This window comes from Nannobrachium achirus (assembly GCF_963921795.1).
Source record: "Nannobrachium achirus genome assembly, chromosome: 1".
In the NCBI taxonomy this organism is placed as follows: domain Eukaryota; kingdom Metazoa; phylum Chordata; class Actinopteri; order Myctophiformes; family Myctophidae; genus Nannobrachium; species Nannobrachium achirus.
Window position 1 is genome coordinate 28,354,281 of NC_137810.1, and position 19,925 is coordinate 28,374,205.

A 19,925-nucleotide genomic window follows, 5' to 3' on the forward strand; every position below is an offset into this window, starting at 1 on the left:
ATAGTACATGTATACTATAAGTCACCATTAAATATTCTCTTTCAGCGTGATACATCATTTGTTTTCCTTGCTGTTTGACCTGTGCTTTATTTCTTATTTGCATGAGTTATAATTCATTTGAAATGGAGATTTGTCTTGTGTACACACATATGTGATTTAGCTTTCCAAAAATATATATCAATACGTCATGGTCAGGTTCTGGAAAGATTTTGTTGATATCTATCTGCTGAAATCTGCATCTGTATCATAAGTTTGCAACATTATGAAAATGGCCATAAGATGTTACAGACAGAAAGTGAGGCTCAAAGGGGTTCTACAGCGCGCCTCAGCCTACACGGCTAGTCTGGTGCATCACAGGAGCAGGGACAGATATATGCAGTAGAGAGAGAGACACTGGAGCAGCTCAGACGATTTTGGCCTTTTTATTATTCAGGTGCCAGTACAACAGGATTGACTAACGTTTCGATGCTAGTGCATCTTCGTCAGAGTCATGAATTGCAGCAAACAAAGAGGAGCATTTAAAGAGACAGGAGAGGGTGGCTCTCTCAATGGCTATTGGTTCTCAGGTATCAGGTGCTGCATGTCAGTCTCAGGCAATACTGATTAGATAAACAAATACATAAGAGTAAAAATAAGAAAACAGTGCATGTACAGTCAACAATAGGGGCCAACAGTGTTGGGCCAATAAAAACATTTACAATATATGAATGCATAGCACAAACAGAGTATAGGGAAGAGAGCCTCAGGGACCGTCTATAAGAAGCAGGATAAGTTCAGTTCTTCGTTTAGGCCATTGGGCTCTAATGTGTCAAGGTTATTAATCCACATTGCTTCTCTGCATAGAAGTTTTTTTTATTACATCACCTCCTCGTTGTGGGGCTGCAATTTTCTCAATGCCCCAGAACTTGAGGGAGGCTGGGGAGCCATGGTTGGCTTGTATATAGTGCCTAGCTATTGCATAATCCAAATTCTTTGTGCGAATGGCCGTTTTATGTTCACCGATTCTTATTTTAAGTGGTCTCTTTGTTTGGCCAATGTAGGCAAGGCCACAGGGGCATTTGAGCATATAGACCACATGGGTGGAATTACAGTTAATGAAAGAAGATATTTTGAATTTTTTTACCAGTACGTGGATGAGTAAAGAATTTAGTATTGGTCGAATTGGAACACTGGGCACAATTGCCACATTTGTGGAAACCTAAAGGCGGTTTGGGGAGCCAGGACGGGGGGGAAGGTGCATTCATGTCCGAGTGGACAAGACGGTCCCTGAGGCTTCTGGAGCGTCTGAAAGAGAAGAGAGGAGGGTCAGCACATATATTTGCCAGTTTGGGATCACTCTTCAAAATATGCCAGTGTTTGAGAAATACATTTTTTATAAGCCCTGCTGCTGGTGTGTACTGTGTAGAAAAACAGAGTCTATTGGGGGCCTGTTTAGGCTTTTTTGTGAGTAAAGACATCCTGTCTGTGTCAAGAGCTCTATTGTAAGCTGCAGAAAGTGAGGCTCTTAAGCCTCTTCCTGTTCATAAACTTGCCACAAAAAGTTTGGAAATCTAACTTTGGTCCATTATATCTCCTCTTTAATATCGTTGATTTCTCACCTTTACAACGAAGTACAGCTTGTAAGCATCGGGCATTCGAGGCATGAGCTACACAGCCAAACGTGTGGGTTGCGCTGACCCAAAATTTGCCAACATTCGGTCCATTATATCCCCCCTTTAATTGTGCCAAATGGTATTGTGTTTGATATCATTGTTATCGTTGATTCGTCACCTTTACAATGAGGTACAGTTTGTAAGGATCTGGCATTCGTGGAATGAGAAACACAGCCAAACGTGTGGGTAGCGCTCCTCCAAAAATTGTCAAAATGGCCTGGCAGGCCTGCAATACTGTTCTTTTGGTCTTCACCTTTGTTACTTGGGGCATTGAATGATTGCACTCTCTCACAGTAATAAGGAAAAGAAAAAACAACACATATTGGCAATTTTTACACTTTATTAATGTTAAGCTCAGTGTCAGGGAAGCCCAAAACGAGAGTAAATGGCAGCAGAACAGTATATTGCAAGCCATTTTGGCAAAATTCTGGTCGGCGCTACCCACACGTTTGGCTGTATAGCTCATGCCTCGAATGCCCGATGCTTACAAGCTGTACTTCGTTGTAAAGGTGACAAATCAACGATAAAAATGATATAAAACACAATACCATTTGGGTTTATTAAAGGTGAGATATAATCGACCAAAGTTAGATTTCCGAACTTTTTGTGGCAAGTTTATATTCAAGCATTTGGCCTACATTAGACAACGCTTCACTGTTTTTCTGCTGTATTCTGTCATTAATCAATTTTGTTTGCAGGTTGACTATTTGCAAAATGGCAGAACATACAGGGAACTGGAACACTACTCTCTTCGACTGCTGTTCTGATATGAAGGCTTGTCAGTAATAATTCTAATATCACTATCAGCACTTTATATTTATTAGAAGTAATTCTTGTATTTCTTTCAAATATTCTGACACAGGCCTGTCAAACAGTATATAAGAATGTCTAAAGAGATCTTTGTGTGTTTTTCAGGTTGTTATGGATATTGGTGCTGTCCTTGCATGGCCTGCGACACCACAGGACAATTCGGACAAGGTTCTCGTTGTCTCCCCTTACTAGACATATGCAGCCCTGCTGCAATGTCAAGCATTGGGATTCCTCTTTTTGTGCCTCCAGCTGCATTGTCTCTTCGGGTTGCCATTCGACAAAAATATGGAATCAAGGTCTGGTGTTATGTAACCCTGTTACTCTGTTGTATTGATAATAATAATAATAATGATAATAATAATAACCATATGGAACTGAGTTTGAGGCGTTATGTATTGAATTGATTATATCAACAACACAATACATTATAGAATAATCAAACAAACAGCTAAAATAACCTGTTGTTCCCATAGGGTTCTTTCTGCAAAGACATCGTGGCTTCCTGCTTCTGTGTGGTGTGCTCTTGGTGTCAGATGAACCGGGAACTAAAAATCCGCAAGAAGAACCCCACAGTCATCCAGACTGCCCCAATGAGGTCAATGTAACAGTGGTGCTTTATGGATACCTGACTAGACTGTATATGGGATACATACATCGCTTCATCGGCTTACTTACTTATCTGATTGATTTACAACTCATACAACATTAAATGACAGACAAAGCACAGTACTATGCCAAAAATATCATAAGACAGTCGGAAAACACAATACTATAAATATTACACCTGCATGACATGCTTTTTGTGGGTGATGGTGGTGGGGAGGGGATATGTGCTTATAAATGTTTAAAAAAGTGAATAATTAAAGCTGCCCCGGAAATGGTTTACATTTTAAGCTTTGGAAATGCATTACAATGAAAACATAATGTATGCAAGTACATGTGTGAATACCCTTTTTTGAGAAGGGCACAGTAGGGAGTGTGATTGTTGATTTAAGCAGTGACGCCTGTCCTTGAATGACACTGTGCACTGGGTGTGACTAAACATAAGTATAACTACTGTTAACTACTGTTAACATAACTACTGTTCTCTGCACCCTGTTATTTGTGTGATTTTAACTACTCTGAATATGCATGGCATGGAGTGCCAGGGAAATAAAGTGAATGGGAAAATCCTGCTCATCTGTTCCTTCCCTGCTACATACCAATACACTATCTTAATTTGAGCTATATTCCATGGGTAGGGCTTTCTGAGAAACTAAAGTAACATTTCCAAATTAACAGCTAAATCAAGGTCTCAAACATGCCTCAACACTAATTCATGAAATGAATGGGTAAATCGAGCGGGATCTTTATACTAAATCATGTAAGCCCTAGAAATATTTGATATTTTAAAACCATTTTAAACTACGTAAGATTGATAAAATAACTGGCAAAGATGTTCAATAATAATGAACCTTGTTATACACAATTAACACATTTATGCAACATTCAGCAACAGATTCAAATGCACATTTATTTTTATGAGGATTTGGCTTAGTTGGAAATTGGACAGATTGGTCATGAAAAGAAAGGACATAGGAGCAGTATGCACAAATCTACTGCTAGGGTCTAAAAACACATAGGATAATATGACTTATTTCAAACACCCTATGAGCCACAATGCTATCGAAGATCCTCAGGTAGGATTACGAAGTCGACTTTAAAGAACAGCCTTTGATGCCCAGCCATACATGACTGAAGGTACTTGCTGCATGGACAAAAGTGTAATCTTTGTGTTCACTAACCGTGTTATCTATGTCAGTGTTATCTTTAAAACCCTTCAGGAAACACATTTTCCAATCAAGTATGTACATTGTACAGTATACAATGTTTTGCTAACCACTTTATTCTAATTATATGTATCCATTATTTTGCGTCCATGTTATTAATTCATGTCTTGGGCTTTATTGCTCATTTTAAAGGCTTTAATTAATCAAATTATTATTACAACTAGAAAGTGTGGTTGCACTGACGCGAATCGCAAGTAATCCTCTGGGAAATAAATGTGTACTGTTTCTGTTGAATTCCGTCGTACTATTTATATTACATGTTGTGATTGTAATTCATGGGTTTATACCAGAAAGTTCTGTTCTTGATGAATTCTGTCTTGCCATTAAATTCCATAGTGTGATGTCAGGTGTTAAGCTTTTTTTTATATTGTGATCTCAAGCGAAGCATGACCAATCGTGTCTGACTGGACATTACTGTATATTGTCCAAGATATCCAGCCTTACAACCTGGATAACATCATCAGTCAGAAATGTACAAAACACAGGTTCACTTTGCTGGCAAAAAAAATAATAATCTCGGACAGAAAAAAGAAAAAGAAAAAAGAAAGTGTGTTGCCTATAGAAACCACACTAAACTAGTGATGGGTTGTTCGTGAGTGATTCTTTCAAAGAACTATTTCATTGCTGTAAACGAAATCGCTCACTGAAATTAACAGTTTTGCGAACAAACTATTTTGTGCAATACAAATAAAGGTTTTGCCTATATTCATTAGAATTGTGACATTACTTACCATGCATGATGAATACTGTACGTTTGCAATTATACATTTTACTTTATTTTGAGACAATTCAGTTGGAAAGGTCATTGAAATAAAATAATTTAAAGGATATGTGCAGACTGTAACACAATGAGTAATCCCAGGATGACACCAAACAAGTTTTTCCTCTTGTCTGAGGAATGCAATGTAGTTACAATCTCTTTACGGTCTGTCCTGTTAAAAACTGTTTGCAGAATGATGACCCTTTCACCAGTACAATGAAGCTGGGCGTGCCCGCCTTGACAAAACACCTGTCAGAAGACAGAAAGGAGAAGTCATAACTTTGAGTTTAGTTTTGATGTCAGCCCACTCCATGTAGCAGGACAGCTGACATGTATTCACACATCTAAGTTCAGTCTGGTTTTACTTCATAGCCACATGACCAAGATCGGGGGATTGTACCCAGCATAGCATGTAAGATGACTGAGGCGGCATTCACACAGGCACGTTTTATTGCGATTAAAACTAATCCTGTAGCATATTGTCGGAAAATACACATCGTTTGGGCATGTGTGAAGACGTATCCGTATTCTTTTGCGAATCAAAGAAACAAATGCAAATCCCCCAAGAAACGGTGGTTTCGATTCAGCAAACGCTTCACTGTTGGTGTTAATCCATCCGTCTCAAATACAGGCAATGAAACATTGTGGTATATAGAGCCATGTGCAGGTTAAATCCATAGTTATATATGACTATATATGACTGACCATTAGCCTAAGGCCCATGCTGGCCGCCCCCTCCTCTCATTGATTTAATTTCTGAACACCGCTCCCTCGATCGCGCATAGTGTATTATTTGTGAGGAGTTGCTCACAGTCAGATAAAAGGAAAGTGCCACTGGAGTCACTATTATCCTATATAGGCTATAGGCCTAATATAATATAGGCCGATTTGTGGGTCTCTTGCCCTTGCTCGCTCTCTCTCTCTCCCTCTCCGTGCCAAATCATGTCAAAATGGAGACGCTTTACGCGTGGAGCGCAGAGAGAGAGGGAGCCAGGGAGGCAAGACGAGGGGCAGAGAGAGAGAGAGAGAGACGTTGACGTTCTCTTCGTAGATATTCATATCTTGCTCAAGTATTTGCTTTCTTTTTTTGATCGCCCGTTTCTGACCGCAGATAATTTGGCGGGGGTCCTACGGTTACATTGTGAGTTGAACTTGAAGAATTAATAAACACAGGGAGATGGAGGAGGCATTATTATGCAGCTTGGATACATACATGTCCCGTGGACAGACGTGGACTAAGCGATTCCTTGTTTTGGATGACAAAGTGCAGTGTGAGCGCAAACGTATCAATTAAATATGCAAGAATGTGGCAACTTCACCCCTCCCATTCGCACGACTAAACCGAATTATATTATGAGAATCTGGCCTCGATGACAAAGTCAAACAGCACATCAGCAACACATACCTTTTGTGCTGCAGTGCACTCAAAAGTGACATCTCTGGGTCAACTTGGTACAACGTCTGCTTCTCAAAGTCTTCAAAGAAAAGCTAAGGAGTGGCAAGAAATAAAACACTTAACTGGGAACCAAAACCTACTGTTGTTTTTTAAGATAGCCTTTGCATTTCAAATTACATCTTATACATTATTCTTTATCAATAACTTACAATTAAAGCCAGCTAATTTGCAGAACAGACTGGAAGACTAGAAATGTTCAGCTTGGGTTTCATGTTTAAATTATTATGGATCCTAAATAGTGGACTACTAGACAATTAAATTAGTACCTTTTTACAGTACGCACAATTGTGTGTTAATTAGTATGTAACAATGTTGTTCATAAAAATAAATGCCCAAAAGACTTGGAACCTGCTCTCTGCTGTATCTGTAATGTAGTTGACCAATTACAGTTTTGATATGTACATCTCAATTGAAAGATTCAAACCTCTAGGCTTTGTGGGAGATATTTCTGGTCTGTGTCCCAAGGCGGAAGTTCCTCTCCAAACATAACTGACAGGTGATCTAAGAAACTAATAGAAGAGCAGATTATTAGATTCTGAGGTACTTAAGCATTCATTTTCATAGATCATTGCAATTCAATTTGCCTGGAAAGCAAAATCATAATCAATTCATCCGTTGAGTTATTTTGTCAACTCCACAGCTGCACCACAAATAAATACATAAATAACTGTCTGCCTTGCAATTATTTACAGTAAACTGCGACAAAAGCCTATTGTATTCCAATGACCACTAAACACTAGACAGTCAGCTAAATCCTGGCGGAAGCAAAAGAAGCATACCAAGAGCTTTCACAGAAGGCAGAGACGAAGTCACTCTGTTGGTGTTCTGGGTAGAGGAAAAGCACAGGCCAGTGCAGGACGCCCTGCTCATCTAGGAACACCTTTACGCCTGTGGCCTCCTGGGAGCTGAGGCCATCCAGGGTCAGCTCTGCAATGGCCCCAGAGGCGCCCCTGTCCTCATCGTCATGATGTTGATGCTTGGCAGCCAGGAGCAGCTTGATACCCCGCTTCTACATAAATAAATAAAAAGTCCCATAATGACAGTAAAAGGTGCTGTGAAGATTTTATTTCAAGGTACATTAAAACAGATCTGAGAAAGTACCAGGGTCAAAGTCTCACTCAGCAGCATTATTCAGACTTCGGTGGGGGTATGCTTTCTCAGTGTGTGATACAAAATGTGCTGTCTCCTCTGTCTTTTCAACAAGACAGGTTTACATTCCGAGCCAAGAGTGTGTTTAAGCCTCAGTGTGCCCAAACTAAATAAATTAATCTTGTTCCAATTAGGGCAAAGGACTCCACCGATCAACAAAAGAAAATTTAAAGGGCATTAATGATTTGCATTTCTTCTATTAACATTGGTTAATAACAGAGATTCTCAGGTTCTCACCTTTATAGCATTCAGTAGATCCTCTTTCTTACTCTGATCCTTCTTTTCTTTCAATTTGGCCTTCCTGGCGTCTCTCTCTACCGCTCTCTGAAAAACAAAGTTGGCTTCAGTTCATTGATTTAAATACCCCAATAAGATTTACGAACTGGGTTCTCCATTGTGATCTTTATAGTACCATGGTAAACCGAAATCAGGCACATAACTTGTGATAAGCTGCGACCAGCTCTTCGTTTGAACTTAAGAGTTTTGGATGGACAGACCGCTTATACTAGCATGGGCACAAAAAATTAATTAAATGAAAAACTAGAGACCATCTTGTGATGGGATCACATGACACCAATAGTGATCTACAGGGTCACAACGTATAGCGATGTAACACGTGAACTTGTCTAGGGGCTATTCTATTTTTGCTATGTTTGAGCATCACTGCTGTACGACAAACTATAAAATAGTAATTTTGCATTGATTCAATGATTATATTTAAATTGTTCGATACTGAGTACCGATCTGTGTACCACCGTGTAAAAATAGAAGGAAAAAAAAAGATCTAGGACAGTGGTTCTCAACATAGGGTCCATCAAACCTTCTAGATATCTAGAAACGCTCGGGTAGGCATCGCTGAGCACTAGAATCGTGGTCGGATCTTCTCGCAGTACTTTTCACCCACAGCAAGTGAAATCTCGATGAGCTAAGCCCGATCTTGCGTCAGATCGGGGGATTAGTCGGCAAATGCCAAAAAAGGTCGGCGACTGCATAATCGGGCCAAATATCGTGCTGTGTGTGTAGTTGCCTTTACGGGCCTGTAACACTGGGACAACCATTCGTGCACTGTCAAGAATTATGGGGGTCCTTGAAATGTAAACGTTTGAGAGCCTAGGAATAAATACAAATTTAAAAAAGATTATGTAGTATGGGAATGACAAAGACTGGCATACTCACCAATACCAGCAGTTTAAGCAGTATCGGCGGCTTTTCCGATACCGATATCGGTATGGGAATAACTCTACTGTAAACCTATGGGGTGATGCATTACCGCCGGCAATACCTTCTGTTTGTCCGCCGCTGTTCTTATCTCCTGCAGCATCTTGTCAGTGGGATGGGCCTCCAGTCCAGCATCACACCACTGGATGGCCACTGCAAAGTTCCGTAGAGCCATGCAACACTGGGCACCTGTGAGCAGAATATGATCAATACTTATGGGAGCGCTTCACCCACTTTCAACCTTATCTGCATATAATTGGTCCTCGCTAATGCTCATTATAAGACTGCACCATTCTGTCTACTGGGTCTCAGATGAGTGCTGTTACGTGGAGTTTATGTACAATTCAGTAAACGGACTACCAACTGCCTTTCTCTTCCTGGAAAGCATGCTGAAATAGAAGCCATTTTCTTTTTTAAGTCTGAAATCTTGTTACCCATACTACCTACAGATTATGTGACTGGGAAACAGCAGGTTTCTGATCTGTCCACAGCCCGCCCCTCCTCTGAGACACAGAGCAAGAAGACAGAGCATTAGTTAGAACCAATTAAGATTGAAACTGGGCGAACTGTTCCTTTAACGAGAACACTTTTTACAATTAATAACTAAGAATTATGTTTTCTTGTCATATCTATACTATAATTTTGCGAATGTCTGAGTGAGTGTCTGTCTGTCTGTCTGTCTGTCTGTCTGTCTGTCTGTCTGAAACAGCGTTTCTCCTCAGTGGCTGGAGCAATTGATCTGAAATCGCATCACCATTAGCATATGAACACACCTGACATAACTGTGAAGCCTGTTTGTCACTTTCACAAATCGTATGCTGTATATTAGCATTTTTATGGTGTATCTACTATCTATTCTGCATCTAGCATGAGGCACATCTATTCTGCATCTAGCATGAGGCAAAATGTTTAACCAGCTCTCTGTGTGTGTGTGTGTGTGTGTGTGTGTGTGTGTGTGTGTGTGTGTGTGTGTGTGTGTGTGTGTGTGTGTGTGTGTGTGTGTGCAGGCAGGCGGGTGTGGTGTGGTGTGCAGGCGGGTGGGCGGGCGGGCTGGGGGGGGGACAGTATCTCTGTAGCCATTAAACGAAACGGGTTTCTTACATTGATGCTCCTACATCATGCAAGCACCAGTTAAAGTTACTTTCCATCCCTCATATACTGTGTGCACAGTGCACATCCCATAACCCACACACTGCACATAATTTTGGAGCTCATATCTTTGAACGGGTAAGGGCTAGTAGATACAAATGGGTAATGAGCATTTCGTAATTAATTATTCCACTCTGAACAATGCTTTCACAAACCTCTGATTAACGCTTTGAGGTGATTTGGTTTGATCCTCTTTGCACAGGTTGCATCATTCAGAGAAGAGCGCATATTACCTGTAGGGCAAAATATGAATGGCAAATAGGTAAGATAGATTATCACAAATACATGTATTACATTTTTAGATACCTGATGTAGAGTGATGCACATAATGCCTTGTAGCTTTATAACAGTGTTTTTCAACCTTTTTCATAACAAGGTCCATTATTTATTCAGCATTTGAGCCATGGGGCACCATTTGATGAGATTCAGCCTCTCAGACCCCAAACTTATAATATTTTGTTTTCGTTGGATAAGATTTTGTCCACAGTTCCATGGACTATTGATGTGGTACCATAGGGGAGATATCATAACAGGCAAATGTTGATCAAAATAACAATTCTTTGACATTCTCTAATTGTGTAGACGTCTTGTGAATTTAGTCATGCAGATTTTAAACAACAATTTTAACTCTTGAAAGCAGTTTCATTTTAAACTCTCAAAAGTTAAAGATCTGTAAGGGTCCACTTGTTTACCAACTCTCCATCATTTAGCTAGGGACCACCTGGGACCCCGAACTACTGCTTTATATGGAGAGATTCAAGTAGGATAAATGCCCTACCTATATGAAAGTGTGCTGCAGCCCTGTTGGTGAGAAGGACAGTGTTGATGTCTTGGTCGGCACAGTTCTTCTTCAAACCTGCTGTGTATGCCACTATTGCCTTTTGGTAGTTCTTCTCTTTGAAATATGTATTCCCTTCATCCTTGAGACTTGCTGCATGCTCTGAGGAAATGTGTAACGCAAAAAGAACATTTGAAGAAATAGTAAAATGTAAAATATGACTATAAATCACTTACACAAGCATTCAAGTTTTCCATTTTGTCCATGCATGTAGCTTTGTTCACATTACAAGTGTTTAAAGGTTTAAATGCTTTTGGAGATCCATCATCCATCATACCTTCTGGAGATCTATCCTCATCATGGATGAGAGACTGAAGACAGGCCAGGTCGGGGTTTGTTAGGGGATCAATCTCTCCAGGGGCTGTTTTCATGAACATGGGCACTTTATCAAACTCCTGGAAAAATACGAAGTTGCAGTTGAAGTGCCTTAAACATTCAACTTAAGACAAGCAATAGGCGGCAGTATAATGTTGAGTTAGATTCTGGGTTTTTAAAACGTTACCTCTTCCCAGTTGCTTTCACTGAAAGCATTTTTATATTTTTCCTTCTGGAATTTCTCCATGAATTCGTCCATGTCATCATCGCTGCTTTCGCCATGCAGTGCCGACGATGCCATTTTCGACCAATACCAGTTGTTGACTTGTCTTTATAATCAAAATATTTTCTTTCAGATAAAGTTGTCTTACGCCGCTTAGCAACAATAATATAGCACTGAAATCTAGCTTATGGAACAACCCTGCGAACTCCTTGTTTACATCACGATTTACATCATACAGTTAGGTTATTGCATGTGAATCTAACTGTACTGCGTTGAAATGCAGCCGTGTGGAAACAGAGTGCGGATACAATAGTTCCCCCTCAGCATGACCGGGATCTAGTAGCTAGAGCATTGGTTCTCAGAGTTGGGTCCGGGGAGGCCCCAGGGGTCCTTGAGGGAGTTCCAGGGTGTCCCCAGCCAAATGATAGTTGTAGGTAAATTAACAGTGATTTAATATACTGTAAATTGGGGTCCCACCGTCTCAGAGATAATGCATGTCAAACTGGGGGTCCTTGAAATTAAAATGGTTGAGAATCACTGCTAGAGCTTTAAATCATCTTCTCCTATATGGGGGGTCCCTGAGTCCCTGGCATATCTCTTCAAATGGGGGTCTGCGGGCTAATAGTGTCAATTTGGGGGTCCTTGACACAACAAAGTTAGAGAACCACTGATCTAGAACTTATAAAATAGAACCTCGGTTTGTTTACGTACATCCTTTCCTGACCATCACACGTATTATTAAAAAATAACTGTTGTGCATTGTAGAGTACAACTGGTGACATGTTGACATATGGCACACACGCACGCGCGCGCGCGCACACACACACACACACACACACACACACACACACACACACACACACACACACACACACACACACACACACACACACACACACACACACACACACACACACACACACACACACACACACACACACACACACACACACACACACACACACACACACACACACACACACACACACACACACACACACACACACACACACACACACACACACACGCACACACACACACACACAAAAGAAGCTCACTGAGGTAATTTATTATTTGCAATTTTGCAAAGGTTCACAAACACTCAGACCTGGGAGTCAATGAGGATCGACCTGTAGTGAACAGAAGTTCAGTCAGCCACAGCTTTGTGTCATTGACACATAAGGAGGATGAGTCTCATCTTGGTTGGCTGGTAATAGTCATGTCAAACTTTCATCATAAATAACATTTCTTTATATACTGTACCAGTCCCTAAAATGTAGGCAGGCCAGTGGTACAACTGGTAGTTTGTTGAACTACAAGTAGAGGGAGCCAAAGTCAGACACATTTCAGTCATGTGTGGCAAGCCTGAAGCTCCAATGAGAAAACTAAATCTAGATTAGAACAGCCAAATTAGCTAAATGTTAATGAAAACCGTTTCACAAATGAAGAAAGAAAGAAGATGGGTCATAACAGAGAAACGTCACGTAACATGGTCCTACCATGCATCGTACTATTCCAACACATTCGAATCGTCAGGCACACTGATTCAACTCAATTAAATACAAGTCAATGAGAGCCGGCTGTAGGCCTACTAAATAAACAATAGTTTTTAATGATTGCAACCTGTCATAAAACTGGGAAAGAATAATATGAATAGAAATAGAATAGATAGAATAATAGAATAGAAAATATCTCAAACATGTCCCGATGCATTGTTTGCTCTCAAATAATGGTAAATGTCTTACATTTACTGTATGTAAGGATGTACTCATTCCCAGCCAAATATGATTTTATCATCTTTTTTAGGTAGTCCCAGTCAGCCAGATCATATTTCATCATATTTTATCACATTCTGTTAACACCTGTGCAGAGGGATTAATTCAACAGGTACAGATATTTGACTGCATAGGTGTTAACAGAATGTGATGGAATATGGTCAAAAAGATGATGAAAGATGATCTGGCTGTCTGGGAGTACCAGGAAATTAGAATTGGCTGGGAATGAGTTAACTGGTTGACCACACGTCAAATTGAACAAACATTGATCAGATGCAGCCAAGAAGGAACAAAATTAAATAGAACACTAGTTCTCAACGTTGGTTCCGGGGACCACCAGGGGTTCCAAATTGCTCATTTGGTTCCACTTGAAGACCCAGAGTTAAATGAACACTCACCTAGTATATGACAATAACCATGATATTCCTACTCTGGTCCCATCAAAAAAAAAGTCAGTAGGAATTGTTATGAATAAAGCATATTGAACATGGTGAATGTGGTTCTATGACATGAAAACGTTTTTCCAACCTTCCTGTCTCTCCTCAATGTCTCAATACAACTTTACCTACAGTACATGGCTTTGGTCTTTTCCCAGTTCCCACCACCACCACTCACTAAATAATTAAACCCTTGGGACAAACACACAACACAAAAATAAAGCATTTATTCACTTGTGTCCCCACTTTTATTTATATAGTTTCCACTCTACCTAGAAGGTCTAGCAGTCCATCTATGCTCAGAAACATTGTTTCACCAGTTTGCTGACAAATCACCTCAAACCTGGGCATTTCCTCCAGGGCGCTCTGCCCCACCACAATGACATATGGGTAGCCCAGCCGCTTGGCATCCTTCAGCCTCTTACCAATTGTTATCTGGGTGCGGTCGTCAAAAACCACCTCACCCCTTAAACTGGGCAGAGTTCCTCCCAAAGTGTGCACCAGATCTTCTGCTAAACTCGTTGCCTGATCCGCCTTACTGCCCTTCTTGGGGGGCATAACACAAACCTGGTAAGGGGCTAAAAGTCCTGGCCAGCGGAGTTCCTCTTCTGTTGACATCACCTCGATGGCTGCAGCGAGAATGCGGGTAACTCCAAGACCAAAGCATCCCATTTCAGTGATGGCAGGCTTGCTTTGGGAACTGTTAAAGTAGGCATTGAATATATGAGAGTATTTTGTGCCCAAGTAAAAGGTGTGGCCCACCTCTATACCCTTGGACTCCACCAATGTGCCAGTCTGGCACTGTGGGCAGTCAGTCCTGCCTGGTGACAACGTTTCTACATTGGCAGAAAAGGAGCATGTCCCACAGACTAACAGTCTGTCCTCGCCGATGTCTGCTGGCAACTGGAACTCATGGGAAAGTGTACCCCCGATATTCCCCGTATCTGCCTGCACCTGGACACAGCGTAGCCCCAGGCGTGAGAAGAGCTGGGTGTAGGCCTGGCACACTGACTCATAGGTCTGGTAGGCAGCTCCTTCACTGACGTCAAATGAATACATGTCCTTCATGTAAAACTCTCTCCCTCGAAGCAGACCAAACCTCGGCTTTGGCTCGTCTCTAAATTTGCGGGTGATCTGCATTAAAAAAGAGAAAAGAAAAGAAAAACAAGTTAAATCATTAACCTATAATAAACATATGCCTCTGTATTATTATACAGTATACAATATATATCTTTATTTTTATTTACTTTATCTTGGCATTGTAAAGCACTTTGTAACATGTAAAGCACTTTGTAACATTGTTTTCAAAAAGCGCTTTATACATAACGTTTATTATAACAGCAGCGAATCCTCAATACGCATTATATTGCCAACTAGAACATTTTCAAATTGTGAAATTGCAAGTGTGCTTGCCCTGTGTTTCAAATCATATTTGAGTTTTGGGAAGTGAATTTCCATTAGGGGCTATGTTTGTTTACCAGTAAGTAAATGCATCTTGTGAATTGTAATCCCCATATATGAGTATAAGGGGGTACCCTAGCAGGGCATCTATAAACTCTAACAGGGCCTGACAGGGCATCATCTGGGAATGTTCATACTGTATATGGACATTTTATTTATTGTATCCTTTAATATATATATATACATATACATATATGGACTTAACACTTATGTTGCAATGATTTTTTCTCTTCAATGTCTCGCGTTGCCATGGTTACCATAGACTTTCCATGTAATTGTGCAATTGTGTAAAAAGTGCACGCCCATGCCTAGATGATGCACCACGTGTGTAGATGCTGTTCACAGCTTTCAAACAAAAAAATCCGCTTGGAAATCCGTTCAGGCATTCATGATTTATCAGCCATTATGTTTTCTTCAGATGTAAACAAACATGGCTGCCATGTTTGAAAGAATGAGTTGGTATGGGGGTTAAACATGCAATTTCGCGATCGCGATCATGCCTAATACATTTCTGGAGGTCCAAAAAAAAAATTTGAAAAAAAAACTTTTTGAAAAAAAGTTTTTTTTTTTTTTTCAAAAACGGCATTAACTCGGGAAACTCGGGGTTGGCACAGCGGTAGTACCAATACAAACACGGGAAACTCGGGGTTGGCACCATATGTGTTAATATTAACCTTTTCAGGGGGAATGCCCATATATGGACATATATGGTCTCATGTGGTCTATGATGTCACTCATCTCCATATTTGGGAAAAGTTAATATTAACCACTGACTTTAATTAAAGTCAGTGGGGAAAATTAATTCACAAATAAATTAATATCAAATAAACAATACAACTTTTCTCTTAGACAAATGCAAATTGCAAATTCCTGATGAAGCTGGTCGATTTGACATATGGCGCGAGTGTGTGGCGCGAAAAATGTGGGAGGAGTAGGCAACCACACTAATTACCAGTAAGACTCCCTAATCGGGAGATAAGCGACCGTAGGTCACTTATCTCCACAAATAGGGCAAAAATGTGTTTTGCCAAAATCTTCCTGATCCATGTTGATGACATGAGTGTAGACATACTGTGTATTGATTTTCGTGATTTTAGGGCAAAATCTGTAGGAGCAGTGTCCAAAAATGTGTTTTTAAAAATCGGCCTCATGGTGGCGCTAGAAGAGGGCCATGTGAGAAATGAGGGGTGGGGTCTCCGCGCCGGCAAGGCGGACGAATAGGTACCGGCCCCGGCTGTCCCGGTCGCTCCTAGCCGGAGTTACGGCATTTTATGTGAGCTGCAGTGTAGGGGGTCCTCCACTGGGGGCGCCACCACTTTTGCATGCGTTCTGGAGCACCAGGAGTGGGTGGTCCCCGGGAATTCCCCGTGAGCAGCCCCGTTGGGGTGGTCATTTGGTCAGTTTAGCACATTTGGTCATTTTTTACATCTGGGGGTCCCCCAGGGACCTGGGGGTCCCTGGAGCTCCGGGGGTCCTTGGAGGTTGTAGTTTGGCAGGTAAGGAACGTGTGTGCAAAATTTGGCATGGATCGGGGCAACGGTTGCGGAGATATGAGCAGGGCAAGAGTGTGACGTGTGAGGTGTGACAGACAGACTGACAGACAGACTGACTTACACTTTGTGCAGGGTTTGATAGTAAATGCGACCTACGGTCGCAAAATAAAAGCATAAGGTAAAACATTCAATCTAGCTGCAGATCTCTGAAATGTTTAACACAGATTTATCTGTAAAGAAATATTTGACCCTTTCACTTAATCTCCCCCATAACCCATCCCTGATGAAAAGGTTTCAGCATACCTGGTAGAGTAGCAGTGGGAGCTGCTTGTAAGACAGAGTGCTCTGGTGAGCTATCAGCGTTGTCACTGCCTCCTCATGTGTGGGGCCAAGGCAGTAGTCAGCTTCATGGCGATCTTTCAGGCGGAACAGCTCCTTCCCCATCAGGTCCCAGCGTTCACTGGCTTTCCACAACTTGGCCGAACACAGGCTGGGCATGTCTATCTTCTGGCCACCGATGCCTTGCATCTCCTGGTCGATAAGCCTCACCTGTGGTTTGAAGACATTGTAAAAGTAAGTATAAAACATAGGGATGCTCCGATCGATTGGTGGCCGATTTAAATTAGCCGATTTATTCAATTAATGACGCGATCGGCAATCGGCAGACATCCAACTGCAGGCATCCTTTTGTTAGGTATATTAGTTTAAATATGTTTGAATTCATGTTTCTATAATTTGAAATAATTCAACTGTATGGCATGCTAATGTTTTGTATTTGACATTGTATTTTATTACTACATAATAGTTAATAATTCTGCACAATAAAAATATGTTTAACTAACATAATAACTGATCTCAATACGTAATTAATCAATAATCATCTATAAGAGGTTAAATATTTTCCTTTGAAAATAAATCGGTATCAGTATCGGCAGATCATGAAAAAATAAATCGGTGATCGGAAATGGCCTCCAAAAACGTAATCGGAGCATCCATAATAAAACAGTATTTAAAAGTATTTCTATCAAACTACGTTGATTTAGTGGCACACACACAATCTTGGACACTGAAATCTTGCAGTCACTGAAATACTGCAATTTCTTTTAAGGGGGCTCCAGTCCAAGTACTACAAACCAAAAAGTATACACAGGTTGTACACAGGGTTAAGTGTTTAACAGCTTTACACAGACAGGCATACGTACCAATTTCTCCATGGAGCGGACAGTGGCTGGGAGATAATAGTAGCACCCTGGGCTGGAGGGGTGGATGAGCCCAGCCTGCTGCATCAGCCTCTGGCTCTTACAGGTCATCTCTGTAGGAGAACGGCCGTCCTGCACCATGTCCTTCAGGTTGGAGGGCTGGTAGAGCCGGGAAACCAGGAGTGGGGGGGTATTTGGTTTGGACTGAGTGAGGGTACTAGGCTTTGTGGCATCATGTCCAGAACAGCTGGAATGAGTTCTGAACAGGACTCTGGGCAGGAACCGTGGGAGTTTATGAAAAGCCTGATTTATTAGGACCTCCATGGTAGATTCAGATAATTCCTATAAAGACAGAAGGGGAACAAAACATAGGGGAAAAAGTCAACATTTGCAAAAATGCAGTGCACCACCTGCTAAAGAGGACCTAAAGTTGTTTTGGCAAATGGTCCAGAACCGAACATCAACAAATCTTTATATCTGTCTGTCCGTTTTAAGCCAATATGGAGATCCTTGGTGACATCAATATGATGTGTTAGTACTAACGTCACAGACAGCCTTAAAATACTATGGATAGTGCCTTTTATGCCATATGGTCATATATATCATCAATATGACATAATTATGACATATGATGTCAGAAGTACTGATGTCATAGACTGGCTTCAAAGTATGGATAGTGACATGTATGCCATATGGTCATATATCGATATCATCACAGGGTTTCCTGCAGGAAAAAGTCTTGACCAGGGGGGGATCTTATCGCGCGTGCGCCGAAATTTTTTGATAATTAATTAATTAATTTGAGTAATTAATTTCACTTAATTTTTTATATTAATTCTTATTTTTGCCCTATAAAAACACATGAATGTGCCCATGATGACGGAAAACACAACTACATGCTATCATTCACATTTATTCAACATTGAATAACTACATTTTTCACAGGACAGTGTAACTTGTTTTTTTCCCCCAGGTTAATCAACCAGCACTCGTGCCATATACATAGAAGTCTACAGCACAGTAAAAAAAAAAGAAACATTGGTGTAAAGTAACTAAGTAGATTTACTTAAGTACTGTACTTATACTGTACAAAGGAGATTTTCAGGTATTTGCACTTTACTTGAGTATTTCCTGCATTCAGGAGATACCAGCCCTTATGTTTTCTTCAAATGTAAACAAACATGGCTGCCATGTTTGAAAGATAGGGTTGGTATGGGGGTTAAACATGCAATTTCGCGATCGCGATCATGCCTAGTACATTGTTGGAGGTCCAAAAAGTTTTTTTGAGAAAAAAAAAAAAAATTGAAAAAAAAAAAAGTTTTTTTTTTTTTTTTTTTTTTTTTTTTAATACCCTTGGGGGGGCGGGGGGGTTTTCAGGCCGGGCGGGGCGCCTGGCCTGTAAAGTGCTGCAGGAAACCCTGCATCAATATATTATATGATGTCAGAAGTACTGACGGCATAGACTGGTCTCCAAGTAGTTATAAGAGGAACAGAAGCAGCCGAGGAACATGCGTTCAGTTGCAATTGTTATTGTTGACTTCAAGGTCAGCATAGTTCTGTCAGACAAAACAGTGGGGTTTCATAATGCATACCATGCTTTTGATTGATTGAAGACTATTAGAAGTTTGTATAGGAAAAGATGCCGTTTCATGACAGTACAGTTCACTGGTACAAGGTCAACTAAAAGGAGATCCCAGTAAGCTTTTCGGCTTATTTACACAGGAAACCTTTATCTCATATAACATTGAATGACAGACGGATAGAACACAGTACTATGCAAGTTACTATTATAGCCCCGTTTGGAACCTCGCCCTCAGCTAACATGTTACCCATATAACTGCATGTTACATGCATGCAGCACTGAAACATGACTGTCAAGTGTCATTTGAACCCAACCCTTTCATAATGCTCGATTGTCACCGTCACCACGTTTGTTTGGGATAGAAATTAAGCAAAACTCACCTTTTACCCCGCCAAAAAGATGTTCAATTCATTAGAGCAGTACAGAATAAAGTATCAATAAAGTGTACATTCATACTTTCTTTGCTGTGTACAAAATTGATCTGCCATGTTGTCATTTTCCTTCGTTACTCACATCCTCACAGAGAGCTCTCTATTGGACTCTACACCGCCATCTATAGGCCCGGAGTTTCGTTGCATG

The 19,925-nt window shown here is 40.7% G+C and overlaps 2 protein-coding genes across 2 annotated transcripts; both read right to left on the reverse strand.

The window, feature by feature from the left end:
- Nucleotides 1–4,006: 4,006 nt before the first annotated feature.
- Nucleotides 4,007–11,623, reverse strand: ttc4 (tetratricopeptide repeat domain 4). Its single transcript, XM_080722681.1, has 10 exons — nucleotides 11,364–11,623; nucleotides 11,139–11,256; nucleotides 10,802–10,963; nucleotides 10,179–10,256; nucleotides 8,939–9,063; nucleotides 7,894–7,980; nucleotides 7,287–7,516; nucleotides 6,932–7,016; nucleotides 6,457–6,539; nucleotides 4,007–5,300 (listed from the first exon to the last, which is right to left on the reverse strand). The coding sequence occupies exons 1-10, from the start codon at nucleotides 11,475–11,477 to the stop codon at nucleotides 5,201–5,203; spliced, it is 1,182 nt and encodes a 393-aa protein (XP_080578807.1). The 5' UTR covers nucleotides 11,478–11,623; the 3' UTR covers nucleotides 4,007–5,200.
- A 2,233-nt stretch (nucleotides 11,624–13,856) lies between these two features.
- On the reverse strand, nucleotides 13,857–19,847 carry pars2 (prolyl-tRNA synthetase 2, mitochondrial). Its single transcript, XM_080722912.1, has 4 exons — nucleotides 19,727–19,847; nucleotides 17,768–18,106; nucleotides 16,869–17,114; nucleotides 13,857–14,745 (listed from the first exon to the last, which is right to left on the reverse strand). The coding sequence occupies exons 2-4, from the start codon at nucleotides 18,086–18,088 to the stop codon at nucleotides 13,864–13,866; spliced, it is 1,449 nt and encodes a 482-aa protein (XP_080579038.1). The 5' UTR covers nucleotides 18,089–18,106; nucleotides 19,727–19,847; the 3' UTR covers nucleotides 13,857–13,863.
- Nucleotides 19,848–19,925: the final 78 nt, after the last annotated feature.

What these genes read in the sequence shown, in the direction of transcription:
- ttc4 (XM_080722681.1), bottom strand. Translation starts at nt 11,477, where the DNA reads ATGGCATCGTCGGCACTGCATGGCGAAAGCAGCGATGATGACATGGAC. An exon ending in CCTCAAAGCGTTAATCAGAG is followed by an intron (nt 9,064 to 10,178) that starts GTTTGTGAAAGC and finishes TTCTGCTCACAG; the next exon opens with GTGCCCAGTGTTGCATGGCT. An exon ending in ATCTACTGAATGCTATAAAG is followed by an intron (nt 7,517 to 7,893) that starts GTGAGAACCTGA and finishes TTATTTATGTAG; the next exon opens with AAGCGGGGTATCAAGCTGCT.
- pars2 (XM_080722912.1), bottom strand. Translation starts at nt 18,088, where the DNA reads ATGGAGGTCCTAATAAATCAGGCTTTTCATAAACTCCCACGGTTCCTG. An exon ending in TCCGCTCCATGGAGAAATTG is followed by an intron (nt 17,115 to 17,767) that starts GTACGTATGCCT and finishes TTCAAACCACAG; the next exon opens with GTGAGGCTTATCGACCAGGA. An exon ending in TCCCACTGCTACTCTACCAG is followed by an intron (nt 14,746 to 16,868) that starts GTATGCTGAAAC and finishes TTTTTAATGCAG; the next exon opens with ATCACCCGCAAATTTAGAGA.